Source organism: Aulonocara stuartgranti (assembly GCF_965226115.1).
Source record: "Aulonocara stuartgranti genome assembly, chromosome: 22".
Classification (NCBI taxonomy): domain Eukaryota; kingdom Metazoa; phylum Chordata; class Actinopteri; order Cichliformes; family Cichlidae; genus Aulonocara; species Aulonocara stuartgranti.
Window position 1 is genome coordinate 8,488,469 of NC_138957.1, and position 18,270 is coordinate 8,506,738.

The window sequence follows — 18,270 nt, forward strand, 5'->3', positions numbered from 1 at the left end:
GATCAACTGGACGGACGCAGTGATACTACGTTCTTTTGGCCGTTAAGAAGACAGATCGCTCGTCTGTTTACCATGGTCGCTGAAGGGTAAGCTTTGTACTTCAGAATTTCTGAAGACAAGCTCTCTAAAATGTCAGACTTGAGCTTTGGTTTTAGGGTTAAAAGTGTTCCATTGGCTTGGAATTCCTGGTTGCCTTTTGTCAATTGCAGCTCTACATCGAAGCTAAACTCAGGTATGCGAAAGTCCAGTGGCCAGGCTTCTGATCGCAGCGTGGAGTTTGCTGAGCTCGAGGAGCTTGATGACCTGGATTCTGGCGATGACAGTATATCTGTGTCATAATCAGGGTTGTGGCCAGAGCAGGGGCTACCCAAGTTAAATGAGGACACACTGCTTTCATTACTACCAGTGGATGTTTCTGGTACACCTGTTTTAATCACTTTTATTTTGTCCATGTCTTTTAGATCAAATGTGGATGTCATGTTAAGGAACTGATTAAAATCTGTGTCCATGTACTGCAATCTGAACTGTTCAGAAACTCCGCACTGATTTTCAATCTCCGCTTTGAGCTCGTTAACATTCTTTGGTATCCCCAAAGGAAGGGTTAACTTGAGTGCGTTGTTCTCCCCCAGGATTATCAGAAGCTTTGTTGGGGCTGTCATTTCTGATGTCCCAATCTCCAACTGTTACTCTAAAAAATAAGTGCAAGAACATGAGCAGGTGGTTCCCAAACTTCAGTACATGTTACAATGGTGAAGCAGGGTTTTTTTTAGTGGTAATCAGAATTTTGCAGCACAATTTTTTTTCTAGTATTTTTACAAGGCTTGAAACATATCCGAGTAGATTTAAGTTCTGGTCCAACTATTTTTAAGAACCAAACTTTGAGAAGAACTGCTATACAGCACATAAATTAAATCGGCAACATGGACATTAAAATTACCTGAACAGTGTATGTATCTCTTTAATGTAACCATGCGAGAAGCTCCGACTTGGTAGTCACAAAGTGGATAACAATCCACCAGATCCTCATGTGCAACAAGAGAAATTTCCTTTGGAGATGGGTCAATTTTGAAGGATCCATAGTGTTCAGTGTACCACGAGCTCAGTTTTTTTACTATAAACACCAACGAATCTGCCAAAATACACATCTGCAGGATTTCAGCAAACTCTGGCAGACCCCCCAGTGATCCATGTACTATTAACATGCCCTTCCTGTAGTAGATGCCCGCAACAGACACACTCTGGGCAAGGCTAACTACAGCTGTGTCAGGGTACTTTTCAGCAAGACAATGTGCAATTTCACGTTTGAGAAGTTCTACTGGGACTGCCGAGACTCGTGAAACCTCAAAAGTGGCTTTGCTACAGCCTGATGAATGCATGTAATGGCCAATCATGAGCTGGTGTTTGGTTGACAAAGACAGGGTTATGTTTTTGAAGCAGTTTGTGTGTCTAGCAACTTTTTAAAAAAATGTGTGCTTTGCCTCGAATCTGATTGTCCATAATAAGGCAAGTGGACCAAAATGGCGAATTATTGAGGGATAATGAGCCAGAAAGTGATGTTTTGGCAATGGTCTTCTATCTGGGCATACTTCTTTGTACCTTTGATGGTGGTCTAAAATCTTACTCTCCAGGTATGCAACTGAGTCACTGTTATGAACAGGACACACAACAAGCTCAACAATATTCTTCAAATCTAGTAGAAGTTCCCAAGCTGGTTCATTTTCAGGTATGTGTTGTCCAATAATAAGTGGCAGAAGTCTTAGTAAACACCAATTTTCATGTGCATTGCCACCAACAGTTTTTTTACTAAGAAAATTGTGAGGCAATTTCTGAGGGCGATTAGTCTGATCCCCTCCTTTGTAGGGAAATGACTGAACAAGTCTATTTAGATTTTCAAAAGTGATGTACTTCTTGCCTATTAGTATTCGAAGGCACTCAGCTATCTCAAAAGGCACAATACCTTCAAAAAGGTCATGTGCAAGATCAGGGGGGAATCCTGCAGTGACCTTGAAGAAAGACAGACTGTCTGCCAAGACACACGAGCTTTTCACACCACAACAAGCTACCCCTGTCTCACGTGCAGTTGCTATGTGTACACGATGGAGCTCCTCACTTCTCAGAGAAAAGTCACTATTTGTAGCTTTTGATTCAATCTCTGAGCGTGTAGCAGTACAAAACCTGCAAAAGTAATCTCCAGAAAAACTTTCCACAAAACCGGCCAATCCATGAGCTCCGAGGCTGTCTGCCACTACATATTGGACAGTGCCTTTAAAGTTGATCCCTAAATTGTCAATGAACACTCCCTGCTGCTCTAAAATGACAAGGTCTTGCAAAAGTGGCTCAAATATTTTTGGATAGCCAAAGGTCCTAAGGTCCTCACTTTTGCACAAGAGAGCCAAATAAATAGAAGAGAGGGATGAATGACTACCTGGTGGCAAGTTACCTAAAATCCAGTAAACTGAGCAAAGTTTATGCTTTTTCCGTGATGTCCCCAATGGATTGCAAATTTCGAAATCATCAACATAAAGACAAATAGAGATTCTTAGTTCACCGCCTGAGAAAAACTCATTATTTTGAAAATGTAGACCATCTTTATATGATGTATACTTTTCCTTATTTACAAAAGGATTCTGATTGTGGCTAGTGACAAATTTGTTCAGTATGTTTTCTTGTTTAAATATCTGCTGTAATGATTTTAGAATAGGAATATACTGAAAGGTCCTCTTGCTTTGGGAGTCGAGAATGTATTCAATTGGATCAATAACTTCAAAATGTTTTCTGTAATACTGTCTGCGTTTGAAGGCAGTGGCAAGTGTGCCGTCCTTTTCTATGGCTTTTAACAAAGGGTTAAAAGAAACTGCCTTTGTCAGTTCTTCAATAACAGGCTGGTCTAGACAAAGGTTATGATTCTTGAGTATGTCTACAATTACTTGATTTGTCAAAGGCACTGATGCACAGCTTATCAGGTAGTGCAATTCTGAAAGCAACTCGTCAATTGCTATGCTGGGAACATGAAAATAGTTTTCCAACTTAAGTAAAAGAGATGCAAAATTAAGTTCTATTACATTTGCCAAATCTTCAGTCTCACTTGTAGTTGTATCGTGATCAATATTTGCACTTATGTCCTCTTTTACAATAGTGTCTGTACTGTCATCAGCTGATTTTTGGCCTACAATAGTGTTAGCAATACCGATTTTAAAGTCTTTTAAGGTATAAGGATTGTGTTTCCTATTTCGATGAGACTTGAATGTACCATAGATATTTGTTTTGAAAGAACAACCCTCAAACATGCAATGCACAGTCTCGTTACATTTTAGATGGTTGTTAATGTGAGAAAAATACTCCTGCTCTGAAGCTATGTTGCAGCAGGAACACAAATGGCAGTTAAATGTTGCCAAACTCACAGACTTGTCTAGAGTTCTTTGGGTATGTGATCTGCTTAAGTGGCTATGTAGAGCATTCCATGTTTTGAAAACACAGACACAATCAGAATAGGCACATGGATACTGCTGTCTACTATGAACTAACCTGTAGTGTTTTAATAACAGAGCTCGTGATGACACCACTTTTTTGCACAATTTGCACTGCCACATCAACGTATCTGGGGGAGAAGCACAAAAGACATTTTCATTACACTGTCCCTGAAAAAACTAAATAATTTGCACATTCAATCAATCAATCAATCAATCTTTATTTATAAAGCACTTTTCATACAGAAAAAATGTAGCACAAAGTGCTTTACATAGTTAAAAGCAGCCCACCCCACCCTCCAACTCACTCCCCACACTCTCAATACACATATATCCCCCCACCCCCACACACACATACACACACGCGCACACTTAAAGAGTAAAAATTGGGCTGGGCTCGCATGAGCCAAGTGAGGAAACATTATAACAGAGAGCCGTCTGCACCGGGAGCCGGTCACAGACCGCAGCCTCCGGGCTGGGCACACAGCAGGAGGGAGGCCAAGGAGCCCCCCAACCAGGCTGAGAGGACCCCAGAGACCAGCAGCCACGGTCAATAACAGCCCCGGTGCAGAGAGCGCCCTCCGAGGAAACACTGGAGATATGACGCAATACGATATATACAGGGTAAAATGATAAAATAAATAAGAACAGGATACAATATAAATATAAATATAAATAGAGTAAGAAGATTAAAAAATGAATAAGAATAAAATCAAAAAATATTAGGTAAATCCTAAATTAATAATAGAATAACAGGATAGAATAAATAAGCATAAAAAATAAATAAACGCTAAGTAAAAGCTAAATTAAAAAGGTGGGTCTTGAGCCTGTTCTTAAAAACATGTACGTTCTCTGCGGCCCTGAGCTCCTCCGGCAGGCTGTTCCACAGACGAGGACCATACCACTGAAAAGCTGCCTCTCCGTGAGTATGTGTCCTGACTTTAGGGACAATCAAAAGGCCAGCACCAGAGGACCTCAGGGTCCGCGAGGGTTCGTATGGTAAAAGCAGATCTGAGAGATAAGAAGGCCCAAGACCATTAAGACATTTAAAAACCAATAAAAGAACTTTAAAATCGATCCTGAAACACACGGGGAGCCAGTGCAGCGATTCTAAAACCGGTGTAATGTGGGCCCGCCCTCTGGTCTTCGTCAGCACACGAGCTGCCGAGTTTTGCAAGAGTTGTAAAGTTGAAATATTCTTCTTAGGAAGACCAGAGAGCAGGGCATTACAGTAATCAATGCGACTGGTAATAAAAGCATGCATCAGCATCTCCGTGTTGGCCCGAGAGAGAATAGGGCGAACTCTGGCTATATTTTTTAGATGATAGAATCCAATTTTGGTTACATGTTTAACATGTGGGATAAAACCAAGCTCAGAGTCAAAAATAACACCCAGGTTTTTCACTTGTAGCGAAGGACATAGTGAAAATGCCTCTAATTTAGACAAGAGTTTCTCTCTCTGAGCCTCAGGACCGACAATTAAAACTTCAGTTTTGTCCTGGTTAAGCTGTAAAAAGTTTTCTGCCATCCAAGATCGTATATCCAAGATACAGTTAAAAAGGGCATCCATTGGTCTGGTGTCATCAGGAGACACGGAGATGTACAGCTGCGTGTCATCAGCGTAACTGTGGAAGTTCACTCCATGCCTCCTGATGACACTGCCGAGAGGCAACATATACAAATTAAAAAGTACAGGGCCTAGAACCGACCCTTGAGGCACACCACATGTCATTTCATGGATCTTAGAGGAGCATGTATCCATACTCACCATAAAAGATCTGTCAGAGAGATAGGAAGTGAACCAGTTGTGTACAGCACCAGAGAGGCCCACCATGTGTTTTAGTCTGTTTAAAAGAATAGCGTGGTCTACTGTATCAAAGGCTGCGCTTAGATCCAGTAGCACCAGGACTGAGAGCTTTTGGGCGTCCCAGTTACATCTAAGATCATTTAAAACCTTTAGGAGAGCAGTCTCTGTGCTGTGGTTCACCCTAAATCCAGACTGGAATATCTCCAGGATCTGTCTATCATTGACAAAATCAGTAATCTGAGTAAAAACAAGTTTTTCTAAGACTTTACTTAAAAATGGTAAGTTGGATACAGGTCTGTAGTTATTAAAATCATTACAATCCAAATTGCTCTTCTTCAGAAGGGGCCTCACCACCGCCGTTTTAAAGGCAGCAGGGAAGACACCCAACTGAAGAGAGCAATTCATCATGTATAAAAGCTCAGCCTCAAAAAATCCATAAAGTGTTTTAAAGAGTGAAGAGGGGATTGGATCTAAAAGACATGTGGTGGGTCTCACTGTGGAGAAAACCTTCTGAAAATTCTCAGCATTAACCAGGACAAAGCTGTCCAGTGTCTCCTCAGGTACAATCGAGCCCTCAGATGTGTTTACAAACATATCACGATTAGATAAAATATCAGATCTGATGGCGCTGATCTTTCCCCTGAAGTGGTCTGCAAACTGCTCACAGAGTGAGTCTGTGGGGGTTCTTTTGGAGCTTTTAAAATCAGGGTTAAATAAATGATCTATGGTGGAAAAGAGGACCTTGGGATTATTTTTGTTAATACTGATTATTTTGGCGAAGTATGAATTTCTTGACTTCCTTAATGTATTATTGTACATTTTAAGTTGCTCGGAAAATATTTGATGGTTGATATTATTTTTATTTTTCCTCCATCTCCTTTCTGCTGCCCTGCAATTTCTTTTGAGTTTTTTGACTTCTTCGTTTCTCCAGGGTGATGCATGTTTTACGTTAATCTTTTTGGTGGTGAGTGGAGCAACGGAGTCAAGGCTTTTCTTCAGTTTGCTGTTAAAATAACTAAAAATCAAATCGCAGGGTGCAGGTAAAATCACAGGGGGGCATTTGACTAAAACCCTGGTAAAATTTGCAGTCACTTCAGAGGTTAGATAGCGCCTCCTCACAGTTCGCACTGAGGTCTTCCGCTGAATAAAACCGGTGATGTTAAAAAACACACAGTAGTGGTCAGAGACAGCCAAGTCAACAACAGAGGACACGCTGGTGGACAGCCCATGGGTGATGACCAGGTCCAGAGTGTGTCCTCTGTTGTGAGTCGGCTGCGTGACGTGCTGGATAAAATCCAAACAGTGAAGAATGTTTAAGAATTCTTTTGTTGCAGGGTCAGAAGGATTATCTATGTGCAGGTTAAAATCCATCCATCCATCCATCCATCTTCATCCGCTTATCCGAGGTCGGGTCGCGGGGGTAGCAGCCTAAGCAAAGAGGTCCAGACCTCCCTCTCCCCAGCCACCTCCTCCAGCTTGTCCGGGGGAATACCAAGGCGTTCCCAGGCCAGCCGAGAGATATAATCTCTCCAGCGTGTCCTGGGTCTGCCCCGGGGCCTCCTCCCGGTGGGACATGCCTGGAACACCTCGCCCAGGAGGCGCCCAGGGGGCATCCTTGCCAGATGCCCGAACCACCTCAGCTGGCTCCTTTCGATGTGGAGCAGCAGCTGCTCTACTCTAAGCCCCTCCCGGATGGCCGAACTTCTCACCCTATCTCTAAGGGAGAGGCCAGCCACCCTTCGGAGGAAGCTCATTTCCGCCGCTTGTATCCGCGATCTCGTTCTTTCGGTCACTACCCACAGCTCGTGGCCATAGGTGAGGGTAGGGACGTAGATCGACCGGTAAATTGAGAGCTTCGCTTTTACACTCAGCTCCCTCTTCACCACGACTGACCGGTGCAGTGTCCGCATTACTGCAGCCGCAGCCCCAATCCGTCTGTCGATCTCCAGCTCCCTTCTCCCATCACTCGCGAACAAGACCCCGAGATACTTGAACTCCTCCACTTGGGGCAGGAACTCATCCCCGACCCGGAGTGGGCACTCCACCCTTTTCCGGCTGTGAACCATGGCCTCAGATTTGGAGGTGCTGATCCTCATTCCCGCTGCGTTACACTCGGCTGCGAACCGCTCCAGTGCGAGCTGGAGGCCCTCACCCGATGAGGTTAAAATCACCGGTTAAAATTATCATATTATATTTTGAATGTATGTTTGTTAAAAATTCTGAGAATTCCTTGATAAAAGCAGCGCTGTCTTTAGGTGGTCTATAAATTGTGACAGATAAAACTGGAGGGCTGCTGAAAACAATAGCATGGAATTCAAAAGTGGTAAAATGATCAAATAAAATTTGTTTGGTGGTGAGTGTGTTGTTGGCTAAAGATGCAGTCCCACCACCTCTCTTACCACTTCTAATAGAAAAAGAGAAACTAAAATTTGGTGGGGAGGCCTCAGTGAGAACAACTGGTGCATCCGAGCCCAGCCATGTTTCAGTTAAAAATAAACAGTCAAGTTTATTATCTAAGGTTAAATCATTAATAATAAAAGACTTGTTCGACAGAGAGCGTACATTTAAAAGTGCCATACTGATTGAGACTGGTGGATTATTGACAATAGAGTTGAATGGATGTTGATATTTTTGAAGAGGCCGGAGGTTATTAATGTTTTTGGAGTTACTGGATTTATGATAATTCTGTTGCTCTCTGTTTGTGATTATGACGGGTATTGTGTTGACTGTGGGAGAGAAAGGTCCTAGTCCAGAGTTTTGTGTATTACTGTTAAAAGTGGAACAAATATAGGAGCTGGGACCAGGGGAGCATCAGTCAGTGGCAGACAGTGGCGATGTGCGGGAGTGCTGTACGCCAAATGCCAAATTGGCGGACAGCAAACGGCGTCCCCAGGCGTTGAGGTGGAGCCCGTCTGCCCCAAAAAGATGCCTCCTCTCCCAGAAGGCATCAAAGTTGTTAATAAAACCCATGCCGTGGGAGATACAGGCAGAGGAAAGCCAGGTGTTAAGGCTGAGCAGCCGGCTGAAACGGCCTATCCCTCTGCCACAGGTGGGGGTGGGCCCAGAGATAAAAGCACTCACCTGCAACTGACCAAGGAGGCTGAAGAGTTCGAGGAAGTCCAACTTCAGCAGCTCAGATTGCTGTTTGGGGATGTCATTGGTGCCGATGTGGATGATGAGCCGGTTAACCTGTGGGTGGGATGCCAGAATGTTGGGAATTCTGTCCACTATGTCAACAACAGTGGCTCCCGGGAACGACAGCGTGAGCGCCCCCCTCATCCGCACGTTCCTGACGATGGAATCCCCGAGGACCAGCGTGGAGAGAGGAGGTGCCACCGAGGGCTGTTGGCCATCTGAGACGCCCGCGCCGCGACACCGGGGGTGTTCAGATTGAGATGCGCCAGCCGGACTGCGTGAGTGACTCCCAGGTAGCAGCGCTGTGGGTCCTCTTCTCCGAGGAGCCGGGGTAAAGCACAGCTCTCCGCGGTGAGTTTGCACCACAGCGTCGGGTTGCCCGCCGCGGCTCCGGGGGCGTAGTGGTGGAGATGGCGCAGACCTCAGCGACACAGCGGGATGGCGAGGGCTAGCGGTCAGAGGAGGAAAGTCCACAGGATCCAGGACATTGAATTTATTCTCCAATACTACCGCACCGGAGGGGTGAGGGTGCGAGAGACGGATCCTCCTGCCCCCTCTGCAGCCACCACGCGTCTCAACCATGGTCCATGGCGCTGGTTGGAGTGGAGTGGAGCTGACCAGAGCCTTGGGTCTGGCCCCTAGCTGAAACCAGGAGTTCTCGTCCTTGGCAGAAGCACCAGCGACGCAAGTTGAGAGCCTGTGTTGACTGTTGGCGGGATCTTGGGACACAGCAGCTGGATGGTGCACTGTGTCGGCTAGCTCAGCGCTAGTAGCGGTGGTTTGAGCTTTGCCAAGGAGGATCGTGTCAAGTTCGCATTCAGCCCCCTGGATTTGGTATAGCGTGGATATCCTTTGTTCCAGCTCGATCACTTTTTGGCTCAGGTTGATGCAGCTTTCACAGCTGGATGTTGAGGTAAGTGGTGCCATTCCGGAATCTCGTACCGGCGACAGCGTCAAAAACAAAAACAGACACTGCCACTTTAGCTTACGTTAGCTAAAAAGTTAGTCGTGACGCAGCAAAAAAAAAAAAAAAGAGTTTTCAGATCAATATCCAGCAAATATCCAGCAAATGCAAAACCAAGCTTTCGTCAGCCTTCGTCAGCCTTGATAACTTTTAGCCGAAGCAAACATTGTTAATGTTTCATATTAATCAGTTTTATTTTTAATATTGTATGCTACAACAATTAATTTATTGATCTACATCATCACCACTGCATATTGTGTAAATGTGTGTGTAATCTGACATTAAAAGTCGAGTGAGAAATCCCATGGACATTGTACAACATTAATGCAGTTCATCTTACACCAGCTTACTAAATGCTTTCTGCAAGCTACATCAAAACGTAAGCTGAAATATTAGACAGAAAATACACCCTAACCTGTCTGCTAGCGAGGAGCGCTTCTCCACTGTTGTTGGCTAAAGTGCAACGCAGTCAGGCGTCCGAGTATAAACTCGGCGCGAAAGTGCGTGCCGGACCGAATGCGCTGCCTGTACCGACGCATACCGACGCTAGCGCTACACTACATTTGGGCTGAAAACAGAGCTTTGCTATTGCAATGGAGTCCCCTCCAAAATCATTTGGAAACTCACGTGCAGCAAGTCCACGTTAGCAAACCTTTACCGGGCAAAACCCTGCCTGTACTCTTTTCTTAGTAGCACTTGCGACATTAACTGACGTGTGAACATATATATGTAGACGGGCTTTACAAGAAAAATGACTTCTTACCTGATTTTTGGACAAAAATGCGGCTGAACCAGTCCACATGGCGAAGAAAAAGCAAGCTTGAGAAAGAGGGTGGTGCGCATGCGCATTGGCCCTTACTTAGGCGGGCTCTGCACGTAGCAGTATGTGCAGAGGGACAAACCTGTGAATTTACTCAACAATGTTACGTTGACACAGTTCAAATTCAAAAATTCAAATTCAAATCAAATTCAAATTTTATTTGTCACGTACACAGTCATACACAGTACGATATGTAGTGAAATGCTTGGACAACTACTCGTGACCTAAAGAAAACAAAAAAGGAAAGGCTATGAATAAGATAGGAAATAAATATGAAAAATTAAAAAGGGTAAATTTAACTAGGAAGGAATAAAATATAAATTAAGGTTAAAAATGAAATAACTGTACAACACAAATTAGAATGAAGGGTAAATTTAACTGGGAAGAATAAGATAAAATATATAAATTAAAGTTGAAAATAAAATAACTGTACAACAAAATACACAATACACAATATAGAACTATATAAGAATGTATGAAGAAATCTAAATATAAATAAATATATACACAATAACAGCAGCTGTACAAGTATTAACCGGAAATGAAGAATATAGTGACCAGTGTTGTGCAAAAACAAAGTCCAGAAAGTCCAGTGTGTGTGTAAGAACCATATGTGTGGGTCAGTACTGTGTGGTGGTGTGATTGAGAGACCGTATCGCCTGCGGGAAGAAGCTCCTCCTCAGTCTCTCTGTGTTGGTCTTCAGGGAGCGGAATCGCTTTCCTGACCTCAGCAGAGAGAACAGTCTGTTGTTGGGATGGCTGAGGTCCTTCACGATCTTCCTGGCCTTGGTCCGGCACCGCCTGCTGTAGATTGAGTGCAGGTCAGGGAGCTCGGAGCGGTTCAATGACTTTGTGTAACAACAAAAAGTAACAACATTTCATTAAATTTGCACAAACACTTTAAGAATTTTTGCAAAATCGAGTTTATTAAGAACAAACAACAAAATCTACTTTAGTAAAAGCAGAGATAGGCTGAGTTCATTTTTTTGAGTGTATTTTGGTATGATCCGATACCAAGTAAATTCGGGCCAGTAACGCCGATACGATACTTTTGAATAAATAAGGTGGATGCCTCATTGAATTGGTAAATCGCAATTAATTAACAAGTGTTTTTTGTGATGTTTCCTTTGTTATTATTAATTAGTTAAAACCCAGGACATAATTAGGAGAAATAATTTATTTATAATTAAATAAAAAAATTTTTATTATTGTGGCGGCTTTTGGTCTGCGATGCCGCTGCAGGTGAGAAGGACTCACCTTCACTGCATCCACAATGATGCCTTGCCGGCTTAAAACCTGTGCGCTGCTTGTGCTGTTGTTGTTGTTGTTGTTGTTGTTATTGTTTTTTTGGTGTTGATGTGTACTGCTGGCAGCAGGAGGGCTGCAGCGTTGAATGTAGGCTACTGTTACAGCAACCGTATGATCACTGTAAGGGTGGACAGCGCGCGGCTCTGGGTGAGCCGGAGGCTGGCGCGCCAACAGGACCTGCCAAGTTGGAGACGGAGGTCGAGGTGCATGGGGGTCCTGCCACGCCTGAAGGCGGCATGCTGTCCACTTCGGCACGCAGGCTGCATGGTCCTGGGCTAGCTGCCTGTGAGCCCCAGCTCACTTCCACGGCTGCTGCGCCGCCGCTGCTTGCCATATGGGTGGCCATCAGGCTAGCCCCGGGGCTTCCTCTGGAGGCGCGGGGAACCGCCAGAGTGGACACTTTCCCATCGCTGGGCTGGGGCATGGGGCGCCGATTCCCTCGCCTGCTCGCGGGGTGAGGTAAAACGGGCGAGGGGGGTATGTTGCAGGGCGTGTTCTGCGATGCCGCTGCAGGTTTGGTGGTGGTGATGTGTACGGCTGCCAGCGGGAGAGCTGAAGCTGAAGCTGAAGTTGAAGTTGAATGTACTGTTACAGCAACCGTGTGACTATTGTAAGAAATGATGCTGTGAAGCATGAAAATGCCATCGGGTCTGCCGTGGTGGCGATTTTTTTTTCCCTTTTTTTTTTTTTTTTTTTTTAATCTTAAGTGCAGGCAAACCAGTAAACTAATAAAAACAAATACTGTTGATAAACTATAATACAAAAAATCACAATTAAAATTCTCAACAACAAAAAAAAGGGTGTGTGTGTGTGTGTGTGTACAACAACAACCCCCAAAGTGTCTAAGTCACCTGACGGTGTCAGTGCAACATCGAAACATAAAAGTGGGGGAGAGGGAGCAAAGTGCTCTCTGCTGACACAGGAGCGGTGAGTCCAGCGACCTGTTTGTTTCGTTTTTGCCAAAAGCACAGCATAGCAAACAAGCAGAGCTCAAAGTAAAGAATCAATCTCACCAGGCTAGTATGATCCGATACCGATGTCGACTTGGGATCGATACTATCGATATTTGGATCGATCCGCCCACCACTAATGGAATGGACTGTATCGTCTTTTTTGCCTTTTCCCCCAAAAGTGTCCCTACCATATCTAAAGCAGCAGGGAGAATGATGTCCTCCACAATAGTGTGGGGTTTGTTGTTTTTAGCCACTCTGTAACTGACCATGTAAGATGCTTGTCTGTTTTTATTCATAAGTTCTGGCACTTGAATGCAGGTTTTACTTGTTGAAAGGTATTTTAGCTGTCGCTCAAAATATTCTCTTGGTTTATTTTTCAAATGGGGATGATTTGTCTCTAAATGTCTGCGCAAAAGTGAAGGTTTCATTGAGTTCTGAGAAAATACTCTTGCACAAATAACACATTGTGGCCGGGAAAATCCACCAATATTTATACACGTGAACCCCAGCGAAATATAATTGTCATCATATTTGCGTTTCTTTGAGGTTGTGTTACAGTCCGAGCTGTCATGCTTTCTCCCACTTTGACGCTCTGCATCACACACTTCATCACTTTCCACATGACTGGCTCCAGCTATGCTAGCCACTTGGCTAGTAACCACAGATACATCTTTTCTTTGCAAGCTCCTTTGACCACAGATACATCCATGCTAGCATCCAAATCTGACAACACATTGTTGATCACCTGTGCGGTCACTAGAAAATGCATCTTCAGATATGAGCTGATTGGTTGTTGTGGTCGGTGTCTCTGTGGTAGGGCCTTTTTTTTTCTTTTCTTTTCTTTTCTTTTCTTGTTAACCACTTGTCCATTTTCGTGCTGCACTGAATGCTTGGAGGCAACTTCAACTGTTGGGCGTGACTTGCCCAAATGACTGACACCTATGTATTTTGTCAGAGCTATTGTTTTGCTGAACACCAGAGGGTGGTGCTCTACAAGGGCCTGATATAACTTACAAGGACATGTATTTGATAGCTACATAAAACTTCGGCTTTTAAAATTTTTGATCCTCACTCCAACCCCGACCCGCATACCCCCTACAGCCACTTGCGTACCCCAAGGGTACGCAAGAAAGTTCTGGAAGCCGACCGCGGAGCCAGCAGTGGCAACGGAACACTTCTGGAGGTCGACCGCGGAACCAGCAGCAGCGACAAAGCAGTTCTGGAAGCCGGCTGTGAGGAAATTGGTGGAACTACAAACCACAGCCTTGGTCAGCACTGGTTCAGTAGCTACATTCAGTAGCTTTAAAAACACGAGAAACTGTTTTCAATTCTGAACTGGAAACAGCAGAATCTGTTCTTGTAGTTCCAGACTTAGCAAGAGCTCGTGGAAAAGAGTCAATCTCACTCACTGAGATGGAAGAATCTAGAGTGGAACCGTACATCCTGGCACTGGGATTTCTTCAGCAGGTGGCGAATCCTCATTAACAGAGTTGGGCAGCTGCTGAGGAAGTCCAGGGTTCTGAGCATGGTGAAGAGAGCCGGTGCCACAGATGGTGCTTCTTCCTGAAAGCAGGAGAGGCGAAGGAAAATGAGTCTCGGAGCAGCAGTGACTGGCTCCTCATCCTCTGACCACATTCCTGCCAAGCATGAGGCAGGTGAGGGGTTGTCAGAACAGGACATGAAGGAAGAGGGATTAACAATTTGACTCCAACACATAGTGTACCCTGTTAAGTGCCAGGAGGATTTCCAGGATTTATATATCGGGGAAACCAAACAACCTCTGGCAAAGTGGATACCATAACACAGAAGAGCTACCTTGTCAGGCCAGGACTCCTCATTCTATTTACACCTACAGGCCAGTGGACACTCTTTCAATGATGAGGATGTACAGGGAGGAACGCTGGTTTGAGCGGGGAGTCAAGAATGCCATTTATGTAAAAAGGGAAAGACCATCTTTGAATTGAGGAGGGGGCCTAAGGGTGCATCTTTTGCCATCATACAATGCTGTGATTGCAGCCAATTCCCCAACTCTCTGTGAATGCTACTCATGGCCATTGATTAGTGGGCTTTGATCAGTGGTTATTAATCAATGGTCATGAGAATTTGCTTAATTATGATGAAGGAACTGACCTCCCAGCCCATTGTTCCTTCAGTGGCCCGGTTTCAGTCATGGTGCAAATGCACTTCTTATAAGAGTGGGGAAACCTGCAGTCAGCTGAGTCTGAAGAAGTCACTTGGATGAGTAACGAAATGTTTCTCCCACTGAAAACGCTATGTCCAGATGAACAGAATTAACTTTTGGAGATGTGGAAGTAACAATTAGTCCAAGCATGTTTGTAGACATTAGTTGCATCCTATCATTAAGGCTAAGGTCTTGTTTTGAGTATCATTGTGGTAATAAACAGTTTGGTCTTGTTTGCAGCGTGATGACGTGATTCTGTATGGTCATGTGTTATCACATTGTTAAATCTTGTGTTTTGTAATGTATCTACAGAACGGATCAGATCCTCTTTCAAGAATATCAAGGTGTGAAGATGCTTCAGAGGAAACCATTAGTTTTCTTTGTCTTGCTGTGTGCCACTGCCATTGGAGTCTTTTCTAGAGCTTCATGGATTTTAAATGTGTACCAGGATTTCTTCCTCCCTCAGAATGAAAGTGTTTGTTCCTGCAACAAATGTTTAATGGAATATGACCCATGGCTTAGTGAACTTATGAAAGAATCTCCTGAGCCCTTTCTATCACCCACAAACAATATCTCAGAGAATACATTTAACTGGTGGAAGGTAAATGTTAACTTTTGTATTTTAAACGTATGTATGTATGTATACTTTTTTACTGATTTCAAAGACAAGTCATTATCATCTTTTAAACCAAATTTCCAGTGCTAATAGGGATTCTTTTTAAAATACATACTCTCAGAATAATCAGTTAGTACAAAAAAAGCTAGTGAACTCAACAAATTAATTAATTACTTTTGTTATGTCAGGGCATACAGACAGACAGACGCAACTTCGCTTTGTACAATAAAACAGTGGACAAGGTTTTTCAGATCTTCCCACCCAAAGTCAATTTCACAAGATCCAGCCCTGACCTTTGTAGAACTTGTGCTGTGGTTGGGAATTCTGGTAATCTCAATGGATCGCATTATGGACCACTGATAGACTTTCATGATATTGTCATAAGGTAAGAGTAGAACATACTGTTTTGAAATCGTCATGCATGTGTTATCTTTAAATATCTGTAAGCACTGCTAAAACCTTAAACTCAGTTGAATAAGATATTTTCTTTCCCCAGTATGGATGTTCATTCTACATATATCATCCAATAGATGATAATATGAACAATATATCCTCTGTGCTTTTTAGAATAAACCGTGGGCCCACAAAAGGCTTTGAAAGAGATGTTGGAAACAAAACAACATACCATGTGATGTATCCAAGGAGTTTCAAAAATTTGGACAACACCACACATCTTGTGTTTTTTCCATTCAAAATTTACGATCTACAGTGGCTTATCCGGTCTTTTACTCAAAGGTATGTGTGTATTACAAAGGTGATATTTTTATTTGGTCCTGTATCTTGGTGATTTAACATTTATGATTTGAAAGTGTAGTCTGAATGCATAACTGCAAGACAAAACCCTTTGAATATATACTTTTGTATATTTAAAAAAGAAAAAAAAAACAGCGAAAAATTATGTTTTATATTTTCTAAAAGAAAAAGATGAATGAAAAAAGGAGAGCCCACAAGAAATAAAAGTAATGGGGAAAAAAATGATCAGAATCCGAATGCATTTATTAGCCAAGTATGCAGGCACAATGTGAATGAATATGGTTCCGGTCGCTGGTGTCTCTCAAGCACAACAATGTAAAATACACAATATATGAACGACACAATGAACAATATACATAAACCACAATATAAAAACATCTAAATCCTTATATACAGAAAATACAGGATTACAGAAATGAATACCACAGAGTGTACATAAACTGCAGTTGCAATGTGACAGTTCAACGGTTTAGGAGGGAAAGGGCAAGGGGAAAGAAACTGTTTCTGTGTTGGGTGGTCCTGGTCTGCAGGCTTCTATACCATCTGCCAGAAGGCAGCAGGTCAAAAGGTCTGTGTCCAGGGTGTGAGGAATCTGTGATGATTTCCCCTGCCTGTTTTCTGGTTCTTGAGAGGTACAGGTCCTGGATGGAGTGCAGGGGGCTCCATTGACCCTTTCTGCTGCCCGTAAAGTCCTCTGCAGTCTGCACCTGTCCTTTTTAGTGGCTGCTCCATACCAGACTGTGATGGAGGAGCACAGGACAGACTCAATGACTGCAGTGTAGAACTGGATCAGCAACTCCTGTGGAAGACTACACTTCCAGAGACAACTGGGGAAGTGTAATCTTCTGCTGGGTCTTTCTGAGGATGGAGGAGATGTTAGTCTCTCACTTCAGGTCCTGGGAGATTGTAATACCCAGGAACCTGAAGATCTTCACAGTAGACACTGGGTGGTCTGATATGGTGAGATGGAGCAGTGTTGAGGGATGTCTCCTGAAGTCCACTATTATCTCTACAGTCTTAAGCATGTTCAGCTCCAGATTGTTCTGACTGCACCAGAGTACCAGCGGCTCAACTTCCTGTCGATACTTACAGAAAGACATAAAAGAGAGAAATAGAAAAGTGACATGTATTGAGGTAGGTCGGAGGGGTGACAATGTAATTTCACATGAGATAAAGTGACAGGAGTGAGCAGCAGTACAAATTTGAGCCGTGCAAGACTAAAAGTGGCAAGTAGTGCAATATTGTCTCAGGAAGGGTTTGTTCCCTTCGCCTCCGGGTCGGGGAATGGATCCTGACCGTCGTCTGTGCTTATGCGTTGAGTGGCAGTTCAGAGTACACAGCCTTCTTGGAGTCTTCTTGGAGTACTGGAGGGTGCTCCTCCTGGGGACTCTGTTGTCCTACTGGGAGATTTCAATGCTCACGTGGGCCATGACAGCAAGACCTGGAGGGGCGTGATTGGGTGGAACGGCCTCCTGGATCACCAGACCTGAGGCCACATGTTTGGACACTAAAAGTAAAGAGAGGGGCTGAGCTGTCAATTGATAGTTGGATCAGGTGGAGGGGGAGGACAATGGACACCCTGGTGCACCTAAATGCACAGTGGGGGTGTGCTGGGAATGCCTAGCAGAAGTCTGTGAGATCCTCAACAACATTGAGTCAGAATGGACCATGCGGCCGCAGCTCAGTGCAGCGGCTTCTGCAATGGAGATGCTGAACAAGGTAGTTGGTGCCTGTTGTGGTGGTAATCTCTGAATCAAATGGTGGACACCAGAGGTGAGGTGAGCCACCAAGCTGCAAAAGGAGTCCTACCGGGCTTGGTTAGCCTGTGGGACTCTGGAGGCAGCTGGTAGGTACTGGCAGGCCAAGCGGAACGCAACGCGGGCCTAAGGTGTGGGAGGAATTTGGAGAGGCCATGGAAAAAGACTTTTGGACTGCCTCAAAGAGATTCTGGCAAACCGTCAGGCGACTCGGGATGGGAAAGCGGTGATCTACCTGCACTGTGTATAGTGCGGGTGGAGTGCGGCTGACTTCGACTGAGAAAATTGTCGGGCAATGGAAGGAATACTTTGAGGACCTCCTTAATCCCACTGGCACGTCTTCCGTGTAGGAAGCAGAGTCTGGGGACAAAGGAGATAACCCGCCACTGGTGGCAGAGCCCCAGGGATGCATGAGGTCCGCATCGAGTTCCTGACCGGAGGGTTTGTTCCAACTACAGGCGAATCACACTCCTCAGCCTCCCTCGGAAAGTCTATGCCAGGGTGCTGG

At 44.2% G+C, this 18,270-nt stretch overlaps 2 protein-coding genes across 2 annotated transcripts in view; one reads left to right on the forward strand and one right to left on the reverse strand.

Moving 5' to 3' along the window:
* Nucleotides 1-57: 57 nt before the first annotated feature.
* LOC309698358 (CMP-N-acetylneuraminate-beta-galactosamide-alpha-2,3-sialyltransferase 1-like) overlaps nt 58-18,270 on the forward strand; it is a 30,443-nt gene continuing 12,230 nt past the window's right edge. The window contains exons 1-4 of the mRNA XM_082520737.1: nt 58-86; nt 14,949-15,237; nt 15,441-15,637; nt 15,820-15,987. Of these exons, the coding sequence (XP_082376863.1) occupies nt 73-86; nt 14,949-15,237; nt 15,441-15,637; nt 15,820-15,987 (668 nt within the window). The 5' untranslated portion in view covers nt 58-72. The remainder of the gene's footprint in view (nt 87-14,948; nt 15,238-15,440; nt 15,638-15,819; nt 15,988-18,270) is intronic.
* LOC309698140 (uncharacterized protein) lies at nt 212-10,293 on the reverse strand (the record flags this gene model as incomplete). The annotated part of the gene is made up of 3 exons (XM_082520454.1): nt 10,137-10,293; nt 2,250-3,598; nt 212-310 (listed from the first exon to the last, which is right to left on the reverse strand). Exons 2-3 carry the CDS (start codon nt 3,588-3,590, stop codon nt 212-214), a joined length of 1,440 nt encoding a protein of 479 aa, XP_082376580.1. The 5' UTR covers nt 3,591-3,598; nt 10,137-10,293.